This window comes from Podarcis filfolensis, assembly GCF_964270895.1.
Source record: "Podarcis filfolensis genome assembly, chromosome: 13".
Taxonomy (NCBI): Eukaryota; Metazoa; Chordata; class Lepidosauria; order Squamata; family Lacertidae; genus Podarcis; species Podarcis filfolensis.
The window spans coordinates 47903326-47923689 of record NC_139615.1 but is presented as its reverse complement, the minus strand read 5'-3'; the positions used below and the strand labels follow the sequence as shown (position 1 = coordinate 47923689).

Genomic DNA, 20364 nt, shown 5'->3' with positions numbered 1-20364 from the left:
TCATGTGCATTAGTCTCACAGGAAACTTTAGGTGAATTTTCATTTTTATCACAGGGAAGCCCAGCTATGTAAATGCACAGTTCATGTGTTGGAATATTTATTTCACCATTTGAGCCCAATTCTTTTGAGAGTTGTTTGTACATCTTGCCACTGATGTGCTTCTGTTCTTTTTCCTTAATGCTGACTGATTTTGTCCAGATTGTCATTTTATTTTGGTACTTTTATCCGTACAAAATAATTAATCCTATTATATTAATAATTATTTTACATATATAAAAACACCAAAATTAAACTACAGCCTCCACAAAATCAGTCATCATATTTTTTCCTTTTTTTAAAAAAAAGAAAGAATAGAAGCACATCACTACCAAAACACGTGAACATAAAAGCCTAAATTTATACTTGACTTCAGTTAGCTATTTAACTTAAGACAACCATGTCTACACCAATACTTTCCCATTTGGCTCACTCAGTTCATCGGGGAACACCCAACTATAAATTTTGCGCCTGAGTTTTAAAAGCACCATTTGGGTTTTATTATTGGCAAGATCCGCAAGGCCCAATTCAAACATAAAAGCAGAAGCAAGAGCCACAGATCACTCATGCATCTTTATTTGTCCCAGTTTGTATATAATTTATAAACTGGGTCTGAGTGCACGCAGTTGTAGATCTTTTCATGTGAAAGGTAGAATTGCTAGACAGTGTGTATGTGTTTTGCTATTACCGCATTTGACCAGATGATCTGCTTTTGACAAAAATTGCAGGTGGCTGAGAAATGAAATCCCTGGACAGTATGTGATTTTTAGGGCATGCCTATAATGCCCTAAAGCACATATTTTCACACCTAGGGGGGAGGGAATCAAAGTAAATTAGCTATTGCTTCATTCGACATAGCTGACCTATGCCAGAAGAAGTTGGAATTTCAAAGTGGAAAGAGTTGGGGTTGTGGGGTACTACATGAAAAGAGTCACCACTTTATTGAAACCCTTAGCCTCCCTTAGAATTCCTCAGATTCTTCATATACTGAGAAAGCCCTCCCAAATTCACTTTGAATTTTGTTTGATGGCAGCTCTAGGAAAAAGGCCACACAGTTAAGAACACTGGGCCAGAAACTCCACTGGTATAAATCACCTTCATTCCTTTGAAGCCCTCACAAATCATATCACTTGGCCTGAGAACACAGTTGTTGGGAAAAGGAGAGCCCCCTCATCTGTTCATATGCCTCTAAAACCATGAAGGACCTTCAGAATTTTCCGGAAAACCACAGACTATGGTTAACAGCTTGTTTGGAAGAGGAAAAACAAAACTATGGAAAACATGTTGGGTTTGAATGTGTTGTTCGGTGGGGACAACTGTTTGTTCTGTTCCAGAGCTGGGACTTGGGGGGATCAAGATGAGAACCAGAATTGAACTGAATTTTCAAACTCCCCTGTTAAACCCTTGTTTAAAACTAATGTGCCAGTACTCCTGATTCCCTAATCTCATATCATGACATTTCAGCCTGCTTAAGAAACAGGTTGGAAAATAACCTAGAAGAGGAGACTGGTCCTACAAATAACGAAATCAGCCTCTGCGAAAGGCAAATCTATGTGTCTTTCATGCGCTAGAAAAGTGAGTGAGCCAGTATAATATTATGTCATCCACACCAAGATTTTGAAGTGTCTGGTGGTTTGGGGTGCCTCTCAGGGTGAGTGTCCAACTTAAGATGCCTTCAGGGGGCCTTGGTTTGTGCCATTAAGGAAACTGAGCCTTCTGGAGATGTCTTAGCTGTCAGCTCAAAACCTGAGTCACCTGAAACAATTTGAAAATCTTGGTAGCTTCCTTGCAGTAGTCCAGTCAGAATCCCACCTGCCAGCAAGGCCCTGTCAAATGCATGCTCTCAACAAATACTGCCTTTCAAACAGTAGCAAATTGAAATAATCACAATGGGCAAATTGAAATAATCACAATGGGCTCCTGTGGCTATTGCCCCAAGTCCTGTGCTCTGTTCAGGCCTCATCCGCAAAGGCCTGATCTTCAATATGTTCCAGCATTTTGCCATGTAGTTCTAATCCTAGCGGAGGAGATGGATATGTCCTGTTTTCCACCTGGATTACCAGACTGTTACCACAGCAGAGAGAACAACTGCTTTCTAAACATGTGGACAATCTCTGGTGGCTTTGAGTATCTCTGGAACTCAGCAAGAATAACATGGCCAGAACAACCCTCAAGAATAGCTAGATCATGAGACTGGCCACTTTTAGTCGTATACCTGACTGGACTTAAATGGCTAACAACAAAAAGGTGGACTTCTTCACATCTCCCTTTTGAAAGATAACGTACTCACTGAATCTCAGGACACCTTGTTGCTTGTCATCCGGTGGACAGCTCTGAATATCTGTAACAATATGTGTGTCTGTTGTGTTACATTGTAATTGTTTTTCTTTCTTTTAAAATAAATGTTTATTTATAAAATAAAATAAAATCCCTCACTCAATGGGGAAAAAAAGAGAGATCTACATCAAGAATTCACCGGCTCTTGCTTTTTATTCCTCGCTCTTCATTCTGTAACATGGTAATTATTATCAAGAATTATGATGCCATGCTGCTGCCCGGAAGGGGATAAATAACAAGAGCGGATGAAAATGTTATGCAAAGAATTATTAAGGATGGGTGAGCCTCAAAACTATTCCTCACTCTGTGGGCAACCTTGAGGGAGTTACCCTTCCAGGGTTAGGGCTCACCATATTCCACTTTTCTAACTTGCGCGTCATGTCAATTGCTAGTTATGGAAACCACACTCAAAGCACTACCAAACCCTTTGTCACGTAAATACAAAACTGATAACAACACAAACAACGTAACAGGCTGTATGTAACTATATAAATTATTTTTAAATGCGATTCAACATATCATATCAAAATATATGGTTCTATAAACCAACTTATCATATAAACAAAACATGTAAGTCCAGCAGATAGATCAGGAAATACAATCTATTCAGTTCTTATATTGGCAATGTCCACGGTGTGGAATTCTTATATCAATCTTGTAGTGTTCCATGTGAAGACACTTTTAAGAATTCTACCGTTCCTTGTATGCAGGTATCAGATGAAAAACTTGGAATAATGGCACATGGAGAAAATAAGACAAGGATCCCAGGATAATTCCTTGTTTCGCCCAGTCGTGCTTCGTCAGCCGTGCATACTCTGGAGTATATAAACGAACATAATATGATGTAATTTTATACAAAACCAAGTAACATAACATGCATACTAAACAATAAATTTACATACTATATTCTTGTATATCAGAGAATGGAACATGGAACACTACAAGATTGATATAAGAATTCCACACCGTGGACATTGCCAATATAAGAACTGAATAGATTGTATTTCCTGATCTATTTGCTGGACTTATATGTTTCGTTTATATGATAAGTTGGTCTATAGAATCATATATTTGATATGATATGTTGAATCACATTTAAAAAGAATTTATATAGTTACATACAGCCTGTTACGTTGTTTGTGCTGTTATCAGTTATGGAAACCAGACAAGTTGAATTGCTGGGGAAACAGCCAGCGGAACATGGCTCCATATCTGCTAAATGCACGTGCAGCTAGGCCTTTCCTGGGGATGGAAGGCTGCTCCTCTCAGGTCTTGAAACCAGTAGCTTGCCTTAGCTTGTAAAGTTTAGCTTTGATGAAGGGTGAGTGGGAAGGTCATACTACAAAATCAGCTGAGGTACGATTTTTGTGCTTTTCTATGCACACCTGTGAGTGCATCCTATGGATTTCTATGGAATTTTGTTGGTTTCCTAGAGATGGATAGGTTCAAATTTTATTTCTGCTATGTATTCGCTGGATGGCCTTAAGCAAGCTACTCGACCACCACTTATCCCCACACCTACAATATGATAAGCATCATTGAGATAACTTACGAGTTCTGTTTTCTACTTCAAATTGTTCCTCCCCAATGCTGCTTTAAAGCAAGAACACAGGGTTTTATCTCTCTCAGCTTTTGCATGCAACCCTTAATGGCTAAATAAATAAGGCCTAGCTGTATATATTACAATAAATGCTTGAGTCTGGTCCAATCTAGTTGCAGGATACTTTAACATTCCTTTTATCCAAGAAGGCAGCAGAAAGTACACTAGCTCCTACTTTTTCTAATTCAAGTCTTTGGATTATTTCGTTATACTTTGTGGGGGTTTTTTAGTTTTTAAAGGCACATGGGTGGATCACTGCTTGCTCACTTTGTACCACACAGTGGGGTGGAACATAACACAAAGGGTAGGTCTAATGTTGTCCTGGAACATTTGGCTGCCTTCCTTTCCCCTCACCTTATTATGGGACTTCTTCAGCACATTGGACTCCATGTTGCATGACCATGTTTTATCCAACCCATTGTGCCACTAGAGCAAACACAGAAACTTAATATGTGATATATTTCTCTGTAGCAACCAATAAGTAACAGATTTTTTTTTCTCCCTACTGTACCAAAAAAACAAACAAACAACCGGTTTCAGTAGTATATATTTTTAACCAGCTCTAAAGAAATTGGATATTTGGACAATATCTTCTTCCTCTTTGGCGCCCCAAATACAGAAATACACATATCCAAGTGTATATCTTCTCTAAACATGTTGTGGGTATTTTTTGAAACCTCAAAGCAATAAGTGCTTTCATCATTGCACCAACAGATAATTAAAAAGAAGAAGACTTGAAGACAATAATCTGTTCTGACAGAGTAGTAATATGGTGAGAATTGCATAGTCTGAAGGTAACATTTAATTAACAAGAAGCCCCTCTATTTTTAAGCTGTAGGAGTAATAACTTTAAGAACATGAGGAAACAATTCATACTTAGAAGAACTTCAGGTTTCTTAGCCCAATTTTATACAGATCCATTAGAAGTTTGCTAAAAGAAAAAGAAAAAAGAGGGAGCAGGAAACACATTTTTGGGCAACCTTCTTATCTGGTATATGATGTAACTTTGTACTTGAAGCAAGAAAATATGAAACTGGGGCAATATTGAAGAAACCCCAGGCTCCAATCTCATCATAGCAACAGGAGTGCCACGAGGTAGGTTTTTAATGCAACCTAAAAATTACAAATTTTTGGTACCGTAGTTTCCAGTTTAGCATTTGCCTACTTCCACCCTTCTGTACCATATAGCACTCGTGGGATGACTCTCCCCAAAGAAGTCCTTAAGAGCAGATGGTTCTAAATTACCTTCTGTTGAGAGGGCAAAGTTTAATGTGGCCGTAGTCACTTGCCTAGCCCATGTACGGTTATCATTTTCTAAGAATTTGGGCATTGGGGAATCCAGTCTGGTGCAGAGTTGCCAGAACAATCGCCCAATTTTCAGCTGTAACGCACACAGCTTCGCTAAAGTATTATTGGCTGAACCATTTTCAGAACTCAGTAGAAACCAGAATGAGAATCATCAGAGTCATAAAAAGTTAGTAGTTAATGTTACTATAAAACCCCAGCATTCACAGGCATGAAGCTGCCAGTGTTATTTCCTGATGCTTCACTGCGCCTTCTTGTATAGAAATCTGTGTACCTGAGGCTTGTGCAAAACCAAAAACTCTACGAAATCCAAACAAAGGGCTTTCCCCAAGCAGACATGTTCTTAGAAGTCAGACAATGAGATTTTGATATGGAGTATTTTGCCTGAGATAAGATTCCTTGTTAGAGTGTTAAAAGTATTCAGCACATCATATGCTTATAATGCAAACAAAGTTCAGAAGCAGCCTGATTATACAGTGGTACCTCGGGTTACATATGCTTCAGGTTACATACGCTTCAGGTTACAGACTCCGCTAACCCAGAAATCGTGTCTCAGGTTAAGAACTTTGCTTCAGGATAAGAACAGAAATCGGGCTCCGGCGGCATGGCGGCAGCAGGAGGCCCCATTAGCTAAAGTGGTGCTTCAGGTTAAGAACAGTTTCAGGTTAAGTATGGACCTCTGGAACGAATTAAGTACTTAACCCGAGATACCACTGTATTACGATTTTATCTATTGTTTACCTCTCTGGCATTTCAAAGGATGCATGAGTCTTCTTGCAAGACCTGAAATAGTCCTCTTGGTGTAGTTTTGTGTCAACGATTCAGTTACACATTTGCATCCTTGAAGGTTCTTGGGATATCCTGACCATGGAAAATGTGAAGCCAGTTTCAGGAACCTGAGGCTGTGGAAAGTCACAGCCAATCCTTGCAAGATAGATAAAGCTGTCGGACCTGAACTGTGGTAGCTTCCTATGTTCAGGCTCCGAAAAGCAAAATAATGAAGTGGCTGGGAAAAGGGAATTGATCTTTGAGGGAAAGTGTGTGTTTCCGAAAAAGAAAAAGAAAAAAAGAGGACACTTTAAAATGCCTTATGGTGGGATGCACTTCCAGTCTTACTCCCCCAAAGCTAACAAAAGTGGCATGTTCCATCAGATGCTGCAACCCCATTCACAAGTCTTTAAGATTGGCTAGGAATGGTGCCTGGGTACATCATCACCCTCCTTCTGACACAGAGGCATAGGTGTGTGGCCATCTTCCTGCAGCAGTTGACTTGGGATGGAGCAGACAGAGACCACCTACTGAATTCAATGCTCCAGTCCTTGCCTTTCACAACAGCAGGAAAAGAAAAGATGAACCGGGTAACCCCCCTATGTACATTGCTCCTCTTACTTGTGCCATAGTTCCATACACAACTCAGTCGCTCTGTTCCCCATTCATGAGGGGAGCAGGCCGAGAAAGCCATGCTCAAAATGGGCAAGTACCCATTCAGCCTCCCTTCCTACCGCTTGAAAGAAACAAACAAGACTAGTTTATACAATTAGCAGAATCGAGTGGCAAAGCTTTCCCTGGACTGTGCCATTGTGCTTGAATATATACCCACAAAAACTCTACCTAGCAGGGGACAGAGGATAGTCCGTAAAGGAGGCATTTCAGAACAGATCTTCTCCAACATGATAAATGGAGAAAGCTTGTTCCTTTTATCCCCAGGCACCATCACCCAATGGGCTATATGAAAACTTTGCCATTTGATCCTATTAATGGTGTAATATAGCCTATAATAAGAGCAGGAAGCCTTGTCTTCAGCTACGCTGGACTCTTCTGTTGGAAGGGAAGAGGAGGATTTTCACTCCAAATAATCCTTGCATTTAATGTGAAACACTTTAAATGGTCTGGCTTAAAAGCAAGTGGATGTAGACAATGAAGATATATATCTATATACACATGGGTAATTGTCAAGAGCAGGACACGGGTGGCGCTGTGGGTTAAACCACAGAGCCTAGGACTTGCCAATCAGAAGGTCAGCGGTTTGAATCCCCATGACGGGGTGAGCTCCCGTTGCTCGGTCCCTGCTCCTGCCAACCCAGCAGTTTGAAAGCACGTCAAAGTGCAAGTAGATAAATAGGTACCACTCCGGTGGGAAGGTAAACGGCGTTTCCGTGCGCTGCTCTGGTTCGCCAGAAGCGGCTTAGTCATGCTGGCCACATGCTCCCTCGGCCAATAAAGCAAGATGAGCGCCACAACCCCAGAGTCGGCCACGACTGGACCTAATGGTCAGGGGTCCCTTTACCCTTTACTAATTGTCAAGAGCCGCCACCTTCCTGCTGAATCTACCCTTTGGAATCAATGTCTGCTTTCTTCATGCAGGGATTTGAGGAGTCTTGGAGTCACACTTGCTGGGCACCAGAAGAAGATAATGAACAGCCTTCAAGAAATGAAGGTCCAGCTGGTAAATGGGATGGTGCCATTGTAACTTTCTAAAATTATTATTTTTTAGTATGACACTTCTTCAAGTGATCAACCTTGCACTTTGTAAACATAGACCTGACATTTATTTTGACAACAACAAAATGAAAGCCAGTGCTTCCTTTAATGCAACAGGAAGACACAGGCCTCAACCACATAATTTATAATCAGTGTTAGAACCTAACTTTCTTTATGAAGTTAATACGATGTGCGAAAAAAGTGGAAATGGGTACTGTATATGTTATATACAAAGTGAACCATTTTCTTCTGCTTTGACAACAACAAAAACCTTTCCAGCACACCTTGTCTGTACATGGAGAATATATCTGAGTACGTATACATTGCACCTTTAAAAAACTGCAAAAGGCAGCCCATGTTAATTCTTCCAAGGACTTACTTGAATTGAAACATTTTACAGCCATTTGCGGGCTCCTGAAAGCTGCAGTTCACCGAAGTTTGCTTCAAGTCTTAAGCATCGGCGGAAGAATATTGAAGAGCAATATTAGACTATTTCTTGGCAGAGATTTCTGGTTTTGTACATTTTAAAGGATGATACTGTTGCACAGCAATGAAGCTGTAAAATCATTGTACAAACATTTTCAATGTTCAATGCAATACAGGGTGTGTTTTTCTTCCTCCTTTTCTTAACGGATTTCCTTTTTGTAGCTGGGATTTGACCCACAATCACTCCGATGTATATAGGTAATATTGTCCAGTTTACTGCACACCCCAGATATGGGACTTCATCTTTTTCATGCTATCTATTTGCTTTTGTTTTTACTGCTGTTTGGTTATGATGCAGGTAAGATTTCACCATAGCACAGAAATTGGAATTGGGTCGAGCTTTCGGCTTCCTGAAGAATCTGCTTGCATTTGCTGTGTTGGGGGAGCAGGTTTCTGGCACTTGTGCTGTAGATATATCCTTGGAAGCATGTAGACAATTCATTGAGAAATCTCAGAAGCTGGGAAGTGTAGCTACACACAATTTCAGGAAGGGAGGTGGGGTTCAGGTCTCTTCCTAGCTTCTTGCAGTTTCCTGAAGCAGAATCCACTGTGCGCATTCTGCCAGTGCACAGCATTTATAGAGGCTGCTGAATTATAAATACTGGGCACAGAATATTTTAAGCACAGGGCACATATAGCTTCAGTAATACTGGAAAAATTCTGTCCACTGTGGTAGGGAGTATTTAAATGATTATACTGTTGTTATATTGCTTTTTTAAAATTGATTTTAAGTGAATACCGGTCAGGCCAAGACCCTTTCCTCCAGTAGTACAATCTGGAAAAATTGGTTTGCCTAGATCTAGGAATTCACTCTGTCTCATGTGGCTCTGGAAAATGTAATGACTTCGTTATGGCCATAATCAGCTGCCAAGAATTGGCCGGTCTTCCTTCTGGATTCCTTGTTGCCTCTTGCAACTGACTTGGGATGGGCTCAAGCGTCGCAGTGCAGCGGTGAAGAAAAAAAGTATTATTGTTGGTAAAGGTCAGCAAACTGCTTCCAGAGTAAATAATACATATTGGGTGTATTTCACCTTCCCGTACTTAAATCTAGTATATCTTCTAACCTGCTGCTGATTATTTAGGATAAGGAAAATAGTTTTGTTTTTCTCCTGCGAGCTAAGGCAACTGATTCAGCAACATACAAAAATGGGGTTGTACATGGAAGAATTCTTTGCACCTTTGGGAATATATTCTGCCAAAAAGCCAGGCCTCTTTTAGGATACAAAAGGCTGAGAGGGAGAAGCTGTCATGAAGATTGTCTCATCCAGCCCCTTTTCCTACCAGAATCTCCTCTGCAGTGAAACTGGAGAAGGGATTTGGCTGGCCTTTGTTCTTTAAGGTCTTTGGCCTGTATTCAAAAATGGTAGTGGCAAACCCCAGGCTGGCAATAGTAGCAATATTAGTGTCTCCATTTGTATTTATTGATTTGCTTGTTTATTTATTAAGCTTGGGTCCCCTCTGGCTCAAGAAAAGCACTCGGGGAAGCTTGCATGAAATCATAAAATGCAATCAAATGCCCTTTCATACAGTGGAAATGGTATTTGCCAACCTGTTGCCCCCCTGATGGTTTTGGACTGTGCTAGCTGCAAGTTGGTGAAAGCTGGACTGAAATTCTTTTTTTTTTAAAGGCACAAAGAAAGAGAGAGGTGGTCTCCAAGTAGCATTATGAAATGGCAACAGTGACTGCACAAGTTCTGCCTTCAGTTGGGGGGTTGCCATTACTGAGTGCTCCGCTAAATGATTAAAAACATTAATAAAATAAACGACCTGCAAGTTAAAAGAGGGAGGTGGAGGAAGGTACAGAAACCACAGGAGTAGCCTGTCCATCTTCTTGTGCAGCAGAAAAATACATTCTAAGTGGCATCATCCACACTATATTTTTAAAGCACTATCATACCACTTTAAACAGTCATGGCTCCCCCCAGAGACTTCTGGGAACTGTAGTTCGTTAAAGTTGCTGAGAGCTGGTAGGAGAGCACCTATTCCCCTCAGAAAGCTACAATTCCGAGTGTTAAACCACTCTGGAAATTGCATCTCTGCCAGGGGAATACAGTATACATATTTATGAGATCAGGGCACTTGTGAGCAAAACTGACACCAAAAACTGTGTGCGTTCGACATGGAATAGAGAGGTTTAAATAAAGCCAGAAATATCATGAGGTAGAAATTATCTTGCCTAGAACAGGCCCTGAAAAATCCGGCAACTTCAAAATGGCCGCAACGGCTGTCATATCTTGAGAACGGGAGCATTCTCTCTAGATTTGATTTTGCCCCCTGAAACACTTTCTTATCCACCCTTAGAACTTGGGGTTGGTTGGACTATAATTGAATAAATAAAACCATAAAGAATGCATTACAAAATCCAAAGGAGAGGCCTTCCGTTTTGTATGTTTGGGGCAGGCTCTGGGGGAGAAAGTTCTGTGGTTCCTAAAGTGACATTTGTGGCAGGCTAGGCATTCAGACGAATTGTGCATGACTTACTGGCACTCTGTTTATTGCTATAAGCCAATGCCATTAACTGTAGGAACAGGCAGGCTTTGTAGTATCATGATGTATGGGATCATCTGGAGCAATCATGTGTCATAGTCTCCTTCCATGGATTTTCCAGTCACAGGAATTGCTCCAAGACTCATTCAATGGCCAAACGTGGTAGTGCAGAAAGGAGGTTCCCAGCGGAATACTGTCATGGGAAAGAACCATACTTAGAGTCACAGAATCGCAGAGTTGGAAGGGATCATGAGGGTCATTTAGTCCAACCCCCGCAATGCGGGAATCTTTTGCCCAATGTGAGGCTCAAACTCACAGCCCTGAGATTAAGAGTCTCATGCTCGGTTCTTCCTTTTTGAACTCTTACTTTGACAGAGAGTAATAGGATGGAGCTATAGGGGTCAGCAAACTTTTTCAGCAAGGGGCCGGTCCACTGTCCCTCAGACCTTGTGGGGGGGGGGCTAGACTACATTTTTTTTGGGGGGGGGAATGAACGAATTCCTATGTCCCACAAATAACCCAGAGATGCATTTTAAATAAAAGGACACATTCTACTCATGTAAAAACACGCTGATTCCCTGACCGTCTGCGGGACAAATGTAGAAGGCGATTGGGCCGGATCCAGCCCCCAGGCCTTAGTTTGCCAACCCAAGATATAACAAATCCCATATCACTTCAATAGCACCCTTAATTCCCCCATTTTTATGCAATCCTAATCAATATAACTGGGAGTCTCACAGAAATCAGTGTGGCTAGCCTCAAAGTGTGATCCAAGTGTGTGTAACTCAGATGCTAATTTTTAAAAAAGAATTGACAGATCCTCTAAGATCTGTTGTTTTATTAATTATTTCAGAATAATTACCCATTATTTATCAAATATTTGGGGTAATCAGATCAATATCCCAGACCTTTCTTGAAGGTGGAGCTGTAGGAAATACCGTGTATTTAGGTCCCTTTGGGTAGTAATGATGTCAACATGATCCACTCATACCCAATCTATACTTTGGATTGGGTATGAGTGAATCATGATGACATCATTATTACCCATAAAACCTAAATTCATGGTGTTTCCTATAGTTCCAACTGCAGCATTTTATACAATTTATCAGGAAGCTCGGCTGTGGGAGATGTCACTGCAGGGGTTGAAGTTGATGCTGATCGGTTTCTCTGCCTATTTCAGAGCTTGTTAAATCTCTATTATGGAGTAGGGGAGTTAACAGTAATTTGGGTTTTTTTGGAATATATGTCTAGTTGCATGGCTGTCTTTAGCAGATGCAAATATCCACCCAGTGCCCCCAAATTACCACAGATGGGGGGGTGAAGCTGTGCACTGCCAGCCTTTTGGGGGGAGGCAAATCTCCCCCATGCCGCTGTGGCAGAGCAATCCCCACAGAGGCTTGGGAGGGAAGCTGCATGCCCGCCAGCCATATAGTTGGCAGGGTGCAGCTGGTGGGTGTGCAGGAAAAGGGGAGGTTGCCGGCAAAGCCACACAGCTCCCTCTCTCGCTGGCGCGTCCCTGAGAGGCTGGCGCCCTGGTGCGACGCACCACTAAGCCCTATGGGAAAGGCTCTCTGGATGGCACACACTATTACATTTCTGTTTTCTTTTTGAGCTTGGGATAGAAGACTCCCATCCAAAACATTCCCTTTCAGGAATAGTCAGTGGCTGCTCAGGATGGTTGTAGATGGTCGTGGCCAGAAACAGGGGGACCTTGACAGCGAATCAGATGCCTGCAAGAATGGGGAGGGACCTTCCCTTCTCTCCTCCATCTGCCATTGCTTGGCAAGGTGCCAAGCTCATCTATAAACATGAGAAAATGGCCAGGGGAAGGAAGGCAAGGCAACCTATGTGGTCGGCTTTTATGGCCGACAACCCAGCAAGCAGGGAAAGCCTGACAAATTCTGGCCATGCGGTTTCGTGTCTTTCATGTTTAATTCTGTTAGCTGGTAAGCCAGAAAGAGAATTTAGAAACGATGGAACACAGAGACAGAACCATTTTAGCACAAAGCAGATTTTTTCAAGTAATAAAAAACATTACTGGAGCTGTCACAAGACCTGTTTGGAGATTATTTGTACCTTCTTGCCAAAATAATTCACAGAAAAGAAGTTGCCACTGTTTCTTCTAGATCCTTTTCTTTCTTTCTTGGTCCATGAAGCTCTTTCACTTAGAGATGATTTCACTAATACATTGGCGCTTTCCTCTCTGGTCTCTACCAGTATCCTGTTAACAGTTGGAAAGCAATAGGTCTCATTGAAAAATACGTTTCTGCCCCCTCACAAATTCTTTCTTTCATGCTTCCACACACAAAAATGTTATACTTTGCTCAATTGCACATTTTTATGATTTTATCCCACTGAAATATGAGAATTATTTTCCCACTACAAAGGAACGCTTCCTACACGTTTTTATCAGCTTTCTGTGGCTAACAAATAGGAAAGGAATAACATCGAATCTTTGCATCTGTCACTAGAGTGACATGGCTAAATGCTGTTTTCTTCAAACAGTTAAAGTATTTTTATTTTTTTTTAACTACTTTTAAGCATAGCTGTCAAGTGTCCCTTATTTGAAGGGACAGTCCCTTATTCCAGCGCCATGTCCCGCTGCTGTCCCTTATTGATGGATGTCCCTTAAATGTCCCTTAAATTATGTCCCTCAAATTTCAAAGGAAGCAGCTCCTCTCCCTCCCTCCCTGCCGGCCAGGGAGGAGGGAGGCTCCAACTGTGTTGCTTGGCTGTGTTGCTCACCCAGTAAGAAGTCTAAGAACGACTGGGGGGTGGAGCTTGCATGCCTTGTGTGTGGCTAGTTAATGCAAGCTGAGCGGGTTTTTGAATGCTGGACGCCATTTTGTTGCACGTGCTGCTGCAAACTTTGCAGTGCAAAGCCAGGCCGGGGAGCCATCTTAAGTTGAGGCTGCATAGGCCTTGTGGTACATGTGATTCAGATTTTATTCAGTTGAACCTCTGGTTACAAAGTTGGTTGGACAGTGTTCTCGAAGCTACCAGCATGAGTTTAACAAGACTGCAGGAGGACAGGAAGACTGGAGTGCCTGGAACAGGTGAGGCTGCAGGTCCCTTATTTTGGCTGCTGGTCCCTTAATTTCAAATCTGTAAGTTGACAGCTATGCTTTTAAGTAGACACTTATATCAACAGACAATCAGCATATTCCACCCAAAGTTAAGTACTTTGAGTCTCACTGAAGATAATGGGAGAGATACAAAAAGGATTTAAACAAGCTTAACTGTGGCTGCATCACACCCAGTAATGTATGAGAGGATGCATGTTCAAATTACCAGAGATCCATCACAGTGCATGTCTTGTGAATAAGGAACACCTGCATCAGAAATTATGGCACACATCACATGTTGGAGCTTTTCTTGGACTCATAATGCAAGCGGGGGTGGGGTGTTAAATAATTTGCTGCAATCCTATACTCAGTTATCTAGGAATTATCTAGGAGTTAGATTTCTGAGTAATTTGGACTGGCTGCAGTTTTTGAGTATGTGTGTGCATGCATTTTTCTTTTTTTCTGAAAAGTGTTTTTCCCCCCTGAAGTGCTACATTCCAGGAGTAATTTTACAGTAATGATGAGCTCTTTGCCTGTGGTGATAACCATGGAAGGATGAGTATGTTCCACTAGCCCACCTTGCTGCAGATATATTTTCTCGGAAGACGTCTCCACAGAACCCGCTTGCCACGTTCAAATTACAAGCTTGAGCATTGCAATTGACTCTGGGAGGCAATCGCATTTACAATCCTGTGGCATTTTCCCTTAAAACACTCTGTACCAAGTCCCGAAAGCACTGTTAAACTTGGTCAAGTTTCAAACACACTTTGGGAATACAATGGTACCTTGGTTTTCAAACGTAATCCATTCCAGAAGACTGTTCGAGTTCCGAAACGTTCGAAAACCAAAAACTCAGTATGGAAGCCTCACTATGGAAAACTCAATACGGAAGCCACATGGCATGTTTGACTTCTGAGGCGTGTTGGAAAACTGAAGCATTTACTTCCGGTTTACAGCGTTTGAAAACCGAAATGTTCGTCAACAGAGACGTTTGAAAACCAAGGTACCACTGTTTTTTGTGGGGCAGTTTCTGAGGTTAAATATTTGCAAAAGGTGTGTGTGTGTGTGTGTGTGTGTGTGTGTGTGTAGGGAGAGAGAGAGGGGGGGCATACCTGCCCTTTGGCTGGCTGTCCAAGCAACTGATTTATTGAAAAATGTGTCCAGATATGATACCTCACAGCCCCTAATTAGTCAGTGGCTCTTTCTCTCTTTTTTAAATTCCCTTCACAATAAGGTAAACCCCTCAAACGTCTGCACAAATCAAAATCAAGTTTCATTTTAACAAACTGTCAGCCCATACAATTTAGGTGGCCGAGGAAATAGCACATTTTTCAGAAGGAGCCAATATCTAAAATCCTGTAGAACATAAAGAGGTTTCAAGAGGCAACTTCCACATTGGGAAATCTGTTTAGGCAGCTACTTGTGGATGTAAAGATGATGGTCCTACTTCACAGTTTGGGGCTGGGCCCCTGCTCCCTCACCAAAGCTATCAGACCTGACTGCCCCATTGGGAAGGGAAGGAGTGGCTGGAAAGGCAAAATGGCCGAGTCACGGCCTCTTCAAATAGGCTATAGAACAGCCATAGGCAAACTCAGCCCTCCAGATGTTTTGGGACTACAACTCCCATCATCCCTAGAGCTAACAGGACCAGTGATCAGGGATGATGGGAATTGTAGTCTCAAAACATCTGGAGGGCCGAGTTTGCCTGTGCCTGCTATAGAAACACCGCATGTATTTTTTCTTGTTTTAGTATTTGGTCATTATTTTTATTGATATGGAAGCCTTGTCCACTGAAGAGAAAGTACCAAGGCTCTAATAATAATAATGATAATAATAAAAATAAAAATAATAATGTTCTCCGAGCAATTTACACTAGCCCACTATTTCTGTGGAATTTTCCTGCTCCATAGTCTAAAATCCAAAGAAGCTCATGGAGTGTTGCAGATACCCTTACTCTTTACAAACTTCAGCCACCAACACAGATGCTTCCAGTGGGACGGATCTCAGATGTGCATTGACCTGTGGGTGCTATGCATTACTTTTTTTAATATAAATTTTTATTAATTTTCCAACATATATTAAGACACAATACAACTGACAATACATAAACAAACAAACATGTAAACACGTATAATTTCATAACCTCTTTTTCTTAAACCTTATTTCAACGACTTCCCCATACCTCCCTTTTCTGCATCCCTGTCTTAAACTTTTCCAGCAACCCCTAATTTCAATTACTTATATTTCACTTTCTTTAATCCTTTTTCTCTTACCCAATTATTTGTCACTGCAATTCTGTTTTACATTACCCATGACATTTTAGCACTCATTAATTTTACAACAGTTCTTAAGATAAACTTTAAATTTCTTCCAATCTTCTTCCACCGTCTCTTTTCCTTGGTCGCGGATTCTGCCAGTCATCTCAGCCAGTCCCATATAGTCTATCACCTTTGTCTGCCACTCTTCCAGCGTGGGTAGTTCTTGTGTCTTCCAATACTTTGCTAAAAGAACTCTTGCTGCTGTTGTAGCATACATAAAGAACGTCCTATCTTTCCTTGACACCAATTGGCCTACCATGCCCAGGAGAAAGGCCTCTGGTTTCTTATGAAAGGTACACTTAAGGACCTTCTTAATTTCATTATAGATCATTTCCCAGAAGGCCTTGATCCTTGGGCACGTCCACCAAAGGTGGTAGAAAGTACCTTCAGTTTCCTTACATTTCCAGCATTTATCATTGGGCGTATGATAGATTTTTGCAAGCTTGACTGGGGTCATGTACCACCTATAAATCATTTTCATAATGTTCTCTCTTAAGGCATTACATGCCGTAAACTTTATACCGGTAGTCCATAACTGTTCCCAGTCAGCAAACATAATGTCATGACCAATGTCTTGTGCCCATTTAATCATAGCTGATTTAACCATCTCATCCTGTGTATTCCATTTCAACAGCAAGTTATACATTCTTGACAAATTCTTAGTATTGGGTTCCAACAATTCTGTTTCTAATTTTGATCTCTCCACCTGGAAGCCAATTTTCCTGTCCAGGGTGCTATGCATTACTTTCCATGTTCACCCCCAGTCAGTCAGTTTTATTGCACATAGCCAAAGGCTGCCGCAATGTACACAAAATCATTCAACAATTAAAAGAAAATACAAAAAACTTAAAACATTTATATTATCAAGACATTACCTACTCTAAACAGAGATCTAAAAGTACCTTAATATAGAGGTCAAGACGTTAAACAATAAAATTTATAGGCTAAAATCACCACATGGCCACTAATATATTAAAAAATAATGTTAATTAATACAATGTGCAATTATATTCGGAGTTTGGTGGTAAAGATAGAATATAGCTTGATGTAGATAGGGTCAAATAAATTCATCTCCTTTACAGTTGGTGGCTATCTTGGCTATATAATTTGCTCTAATTTTCCTAGCGGCAGTTGCAAAGAGTGCTACACGCCAGGTCACATACTTATCTATGTCTGTGTGGAGATATAAAATCACGTCAGAGGGCTTCTGGCCAGGGGACCTTGTCATTATAGGTGCTAAAAATCGTTCTCTTGCTTCATTATGTAAGGGGCAGATATAATGCATAAGGTCCTCTTCTTCAGGACATCCCCTGATGCAAACATGTTCGTTTCTTGGTATGCCTCTGTGGTACCCCCAGTCTCTCAACCAGTTAGTACAGGAATTTAAACACATGATGCTATTGAGGCACCCTCCCCTGCGCCCCAGAAGGTATATCAGATGAGGTTCTGGATAACTCTGAGCACCACCAGCAGAACAAGACCCATGTTGGAAATCAGATCGGTCAGACTACTGTGGCATCCCTACTGTGGACTATTTCCACAGACATGCTTTGAAGGAAACTTTTTTTAGGAGGTTTTTTGGGGGGGCCTCCAGATGTTGCTGGACTCCAAATCCCAGCACCCCTGGCTGTTGGCTGGGGGGAATGAAAGCTGGAAGTCCCAACAACATCTGGAGGCCCACAGGTCCACTAGCTTCAGACTCTCAACTCCTTGCCATTATTTTCATTAGGAATTGGACATTTACTTCAACTGGTCCCATTTGAAAATATCCCACGACCTTGCGATTTTAGTTTGATGGGAGATGAGTGTGATGAAAGCACACACAGAGAACCTTACCTGTGGGAATTTATCTTTTTGTGTGTGTCTGTTTTCATGAGTAGTATTTTACACTAATGTAGTTATTAGCCAAGATGAAATGTAGTGAAATGAGAATGCCAGTGCTGCAATCCTATGTGTCATCCCATTGAACTCAGTTTCAAGTGAGCATGGAGAGAGTGGGGCTATAAATATTGTCGACTTTTCTCCAGCAGGGACGCGGGTGGCGCTGTGGGTAAAACCGCAGTGCCTAGGACTTGCCGATTGTATGGTCGGCGGTTCGAATCTCCGCGGCGGGGTGAGCTCCCGTCTTTCGGTCCCAGCTCCTGCCCACCTAGCAGTTTGAAAGCACCCCTAAGTGCAAGTAGATAAATAGGGACCGCTTTATAGCGGGAAGGTAAACGGCGTTTCCGTGTGCTGCGCTGGTGCTGGCTCGCCAGAGCAGCTTCGTCACGCTGGCCACGTGACCTGGAAGTGTCTCCGGACAGCGCTGGCCCCTGGCCTCTTAAGTGAGATGGGCGCACAACCCTAGAGTCGGACACGACTGGCCCGTACAGGCAGGGGTACCTTTACCTTTTACTTTCTCCAGCAGTGGCCAAGCTTTTCTGGCAAGTGTGCAACAAGTGGTGTCCAAAGTACCCTATAGTGAGCTCACCTGCTTACCTTGAATTAAGATGGAACAAGTAGCAGAACAGCACTGGAGAGGCAGGTATACTTGCTCTTCTTCTAGTTTAAGAATTCCACAGAATTGTGCTACCTGGGGCCATTGGCAGTTCTGAGGCCAAAAGCTAGCCATCTATCTAAGAAACGAAGAATTGCTGGGCAATGACATTTTTTTCAGAGTTGCTATTTACTAAGGAGAACAGGTTTTTTTTTCAAGTGGGACTTGGAAGTTTTGATATACTCCAGGCAGTTTGTCTTTCTGAAATACACTAACAGTTGCATACTGGGTAACTTTCCAAGTAATAAGGTCATTACTCTTCCATCCTCTATGAGTGTTCCGTGGATCTTATTTTACAAGATCCTTATGCATCCTTTGGATATTGTTCTTAAGAGTGACTTTTTAAAACTAAGTTTTATTTATTCTTTTTTTTGATGATTAACAATAAGCCAAGGTTACAAAGTAGTAGATATCCTGTAATGAGTATAACTTGTAGCGAGGTCTCATGGCTGAGAAATTTCAAATACATTGACCACTGTGGTTCCAAGTTTATATGTGAAATACGTTAATAATATTCTCAGAATAAATTTTAAGTTAGTCCTTAACTCATTGCAAGGCGGGTCAAGAAAGATTCTGCCACTGGCCCCATATCACAAGAATCTATTTCCTCTTTTGGAACTGTAAACAATAGAAAATTTAGCATTACTGTATTTATTTTCTCCTTCCTCTTTGATACTCATTGTGCATTTTGTTTGTGTACATTGTTTTTTGTAGTGTAAAGATACAGAATTTTATATTTTTTCATAAAAATAAAAATCTTTGGATAGCAAATGAAATTTTGTAAATTCCAATATTATTATTATTATTATTATTATTATTATTATTATTATTATTATTAAAAAACCATTTTATTTCTGTGTATTGCAATTATCATAATGGTATTTTGCATGGGGGTTGCATTTGGATGCTCTTCTTAAATGCTCACAATAATCACTGCCAGTTGTGTGTGCCAGGGTAAAAGGTAGGTAAAGGACCCCTGGGCAGTTAAGTCCAGTCAAAGGTGACTATGGGGTTGTGGCGCTCATCTCGCTTTCAGGCCAAAGGAGTTGGTGTTTGTCCACAGATAGCTTTCCGGATTATGTGGGCAGCAGGACTAAACTGCCTCTGGCGCAACGGGACACCTTGGTGGAAACCAGAGTGCACAGAAAAGCCATTTACCTTCCCGCTGGAGTGGTACCTATTTATCTACTTGCACTGGTGTGCTTTTGAACTGCTAGGTTGGCAGGAGCCAGGACAGAGCAACGGAAGCTCACCCCTTCATGCGGATTTGAACCGCCAACCTTCTGATCAGCAAGCCCAAGAGGCTCAGTGGTTTAGACCACTGCGCCACCCGCATCCCATACCACAAGCTGGAACAGTCACATGACTCGCAATGGTGCGCAGACAGTAATTGCACCAAAAAGGATGGAATAAGGTGGCACCGATTTTTGAGACCTGTTACCATTGAGTGTTGCCTGAGAAGACAGTTGGATCTGTCACAAGTTTACCTTTAATTTTAGCTTAGCTTTTTAGACTTACACATCGCCTCACCCCCCCCCCCAAGGAAGTGGCTTAAAAGAGAAAATGACAAGCTCCATCTGTGACAAAAATATCCATTTAAAACAAAGCAAAATACTAAAAATGCTGATCCGCAGTAATCACTTTAGAATAAGAATATCCCCACCACCACTTAGTACACCAAAAACTAACCATCAAAAAAGCTAGGCCTTAGAA

The 20364-nt window shown here is 41.5% G+C and overlaps 1 protein-coding gene and 1 long non-coding RNA gene across 9 annotated transcripts in view; both read left to right on the top strand.

The window, feature by feature from the left end:
- The window catches only part of EPHA5 (EPH receptor A5), a 245320-nt gene extending 236160 nt beyond the window's left edge, over nucleotides 1–9160 (top strand). For 7 of the 8 annotated variants that reach the window (XM_083582599.1, XM_083582598.1, XM_083582595.1 and 4 more), the window contains one exon: nucleotides 7643–9160. In XM_083582599.1, the coding sequence (XP_083438725.1) occupies nucleotides 7643–7748 (106 nt within the window). In that variant the 3' untranslated portion in view covers nucleotides 7749–9160. Of the gene's footprint in view, nucleotides 1–1069; nucleotides 2508–7642 lie in introns of those variants that run through there. The other variant, XM_083582596.1, reaches the window with a different exon arrangement.
- Nucleotides 9161–16859: 7699 nt separating this feature from the next.
- On the top strand, nucleotides 16860–19355 carry LOC310746739. Its single transcript, XR_014540790.1, has 3 exons — nucleotides 16860–17139; nucleotides 17171–18153; nucleotides 18531–19355. It is a non-coding gene; the product is annotated as an uncharacterized lncRNA (long non-coding RNA).
- Nucleotides 19356–20364: the final 1009 nt, after the last annotated feature.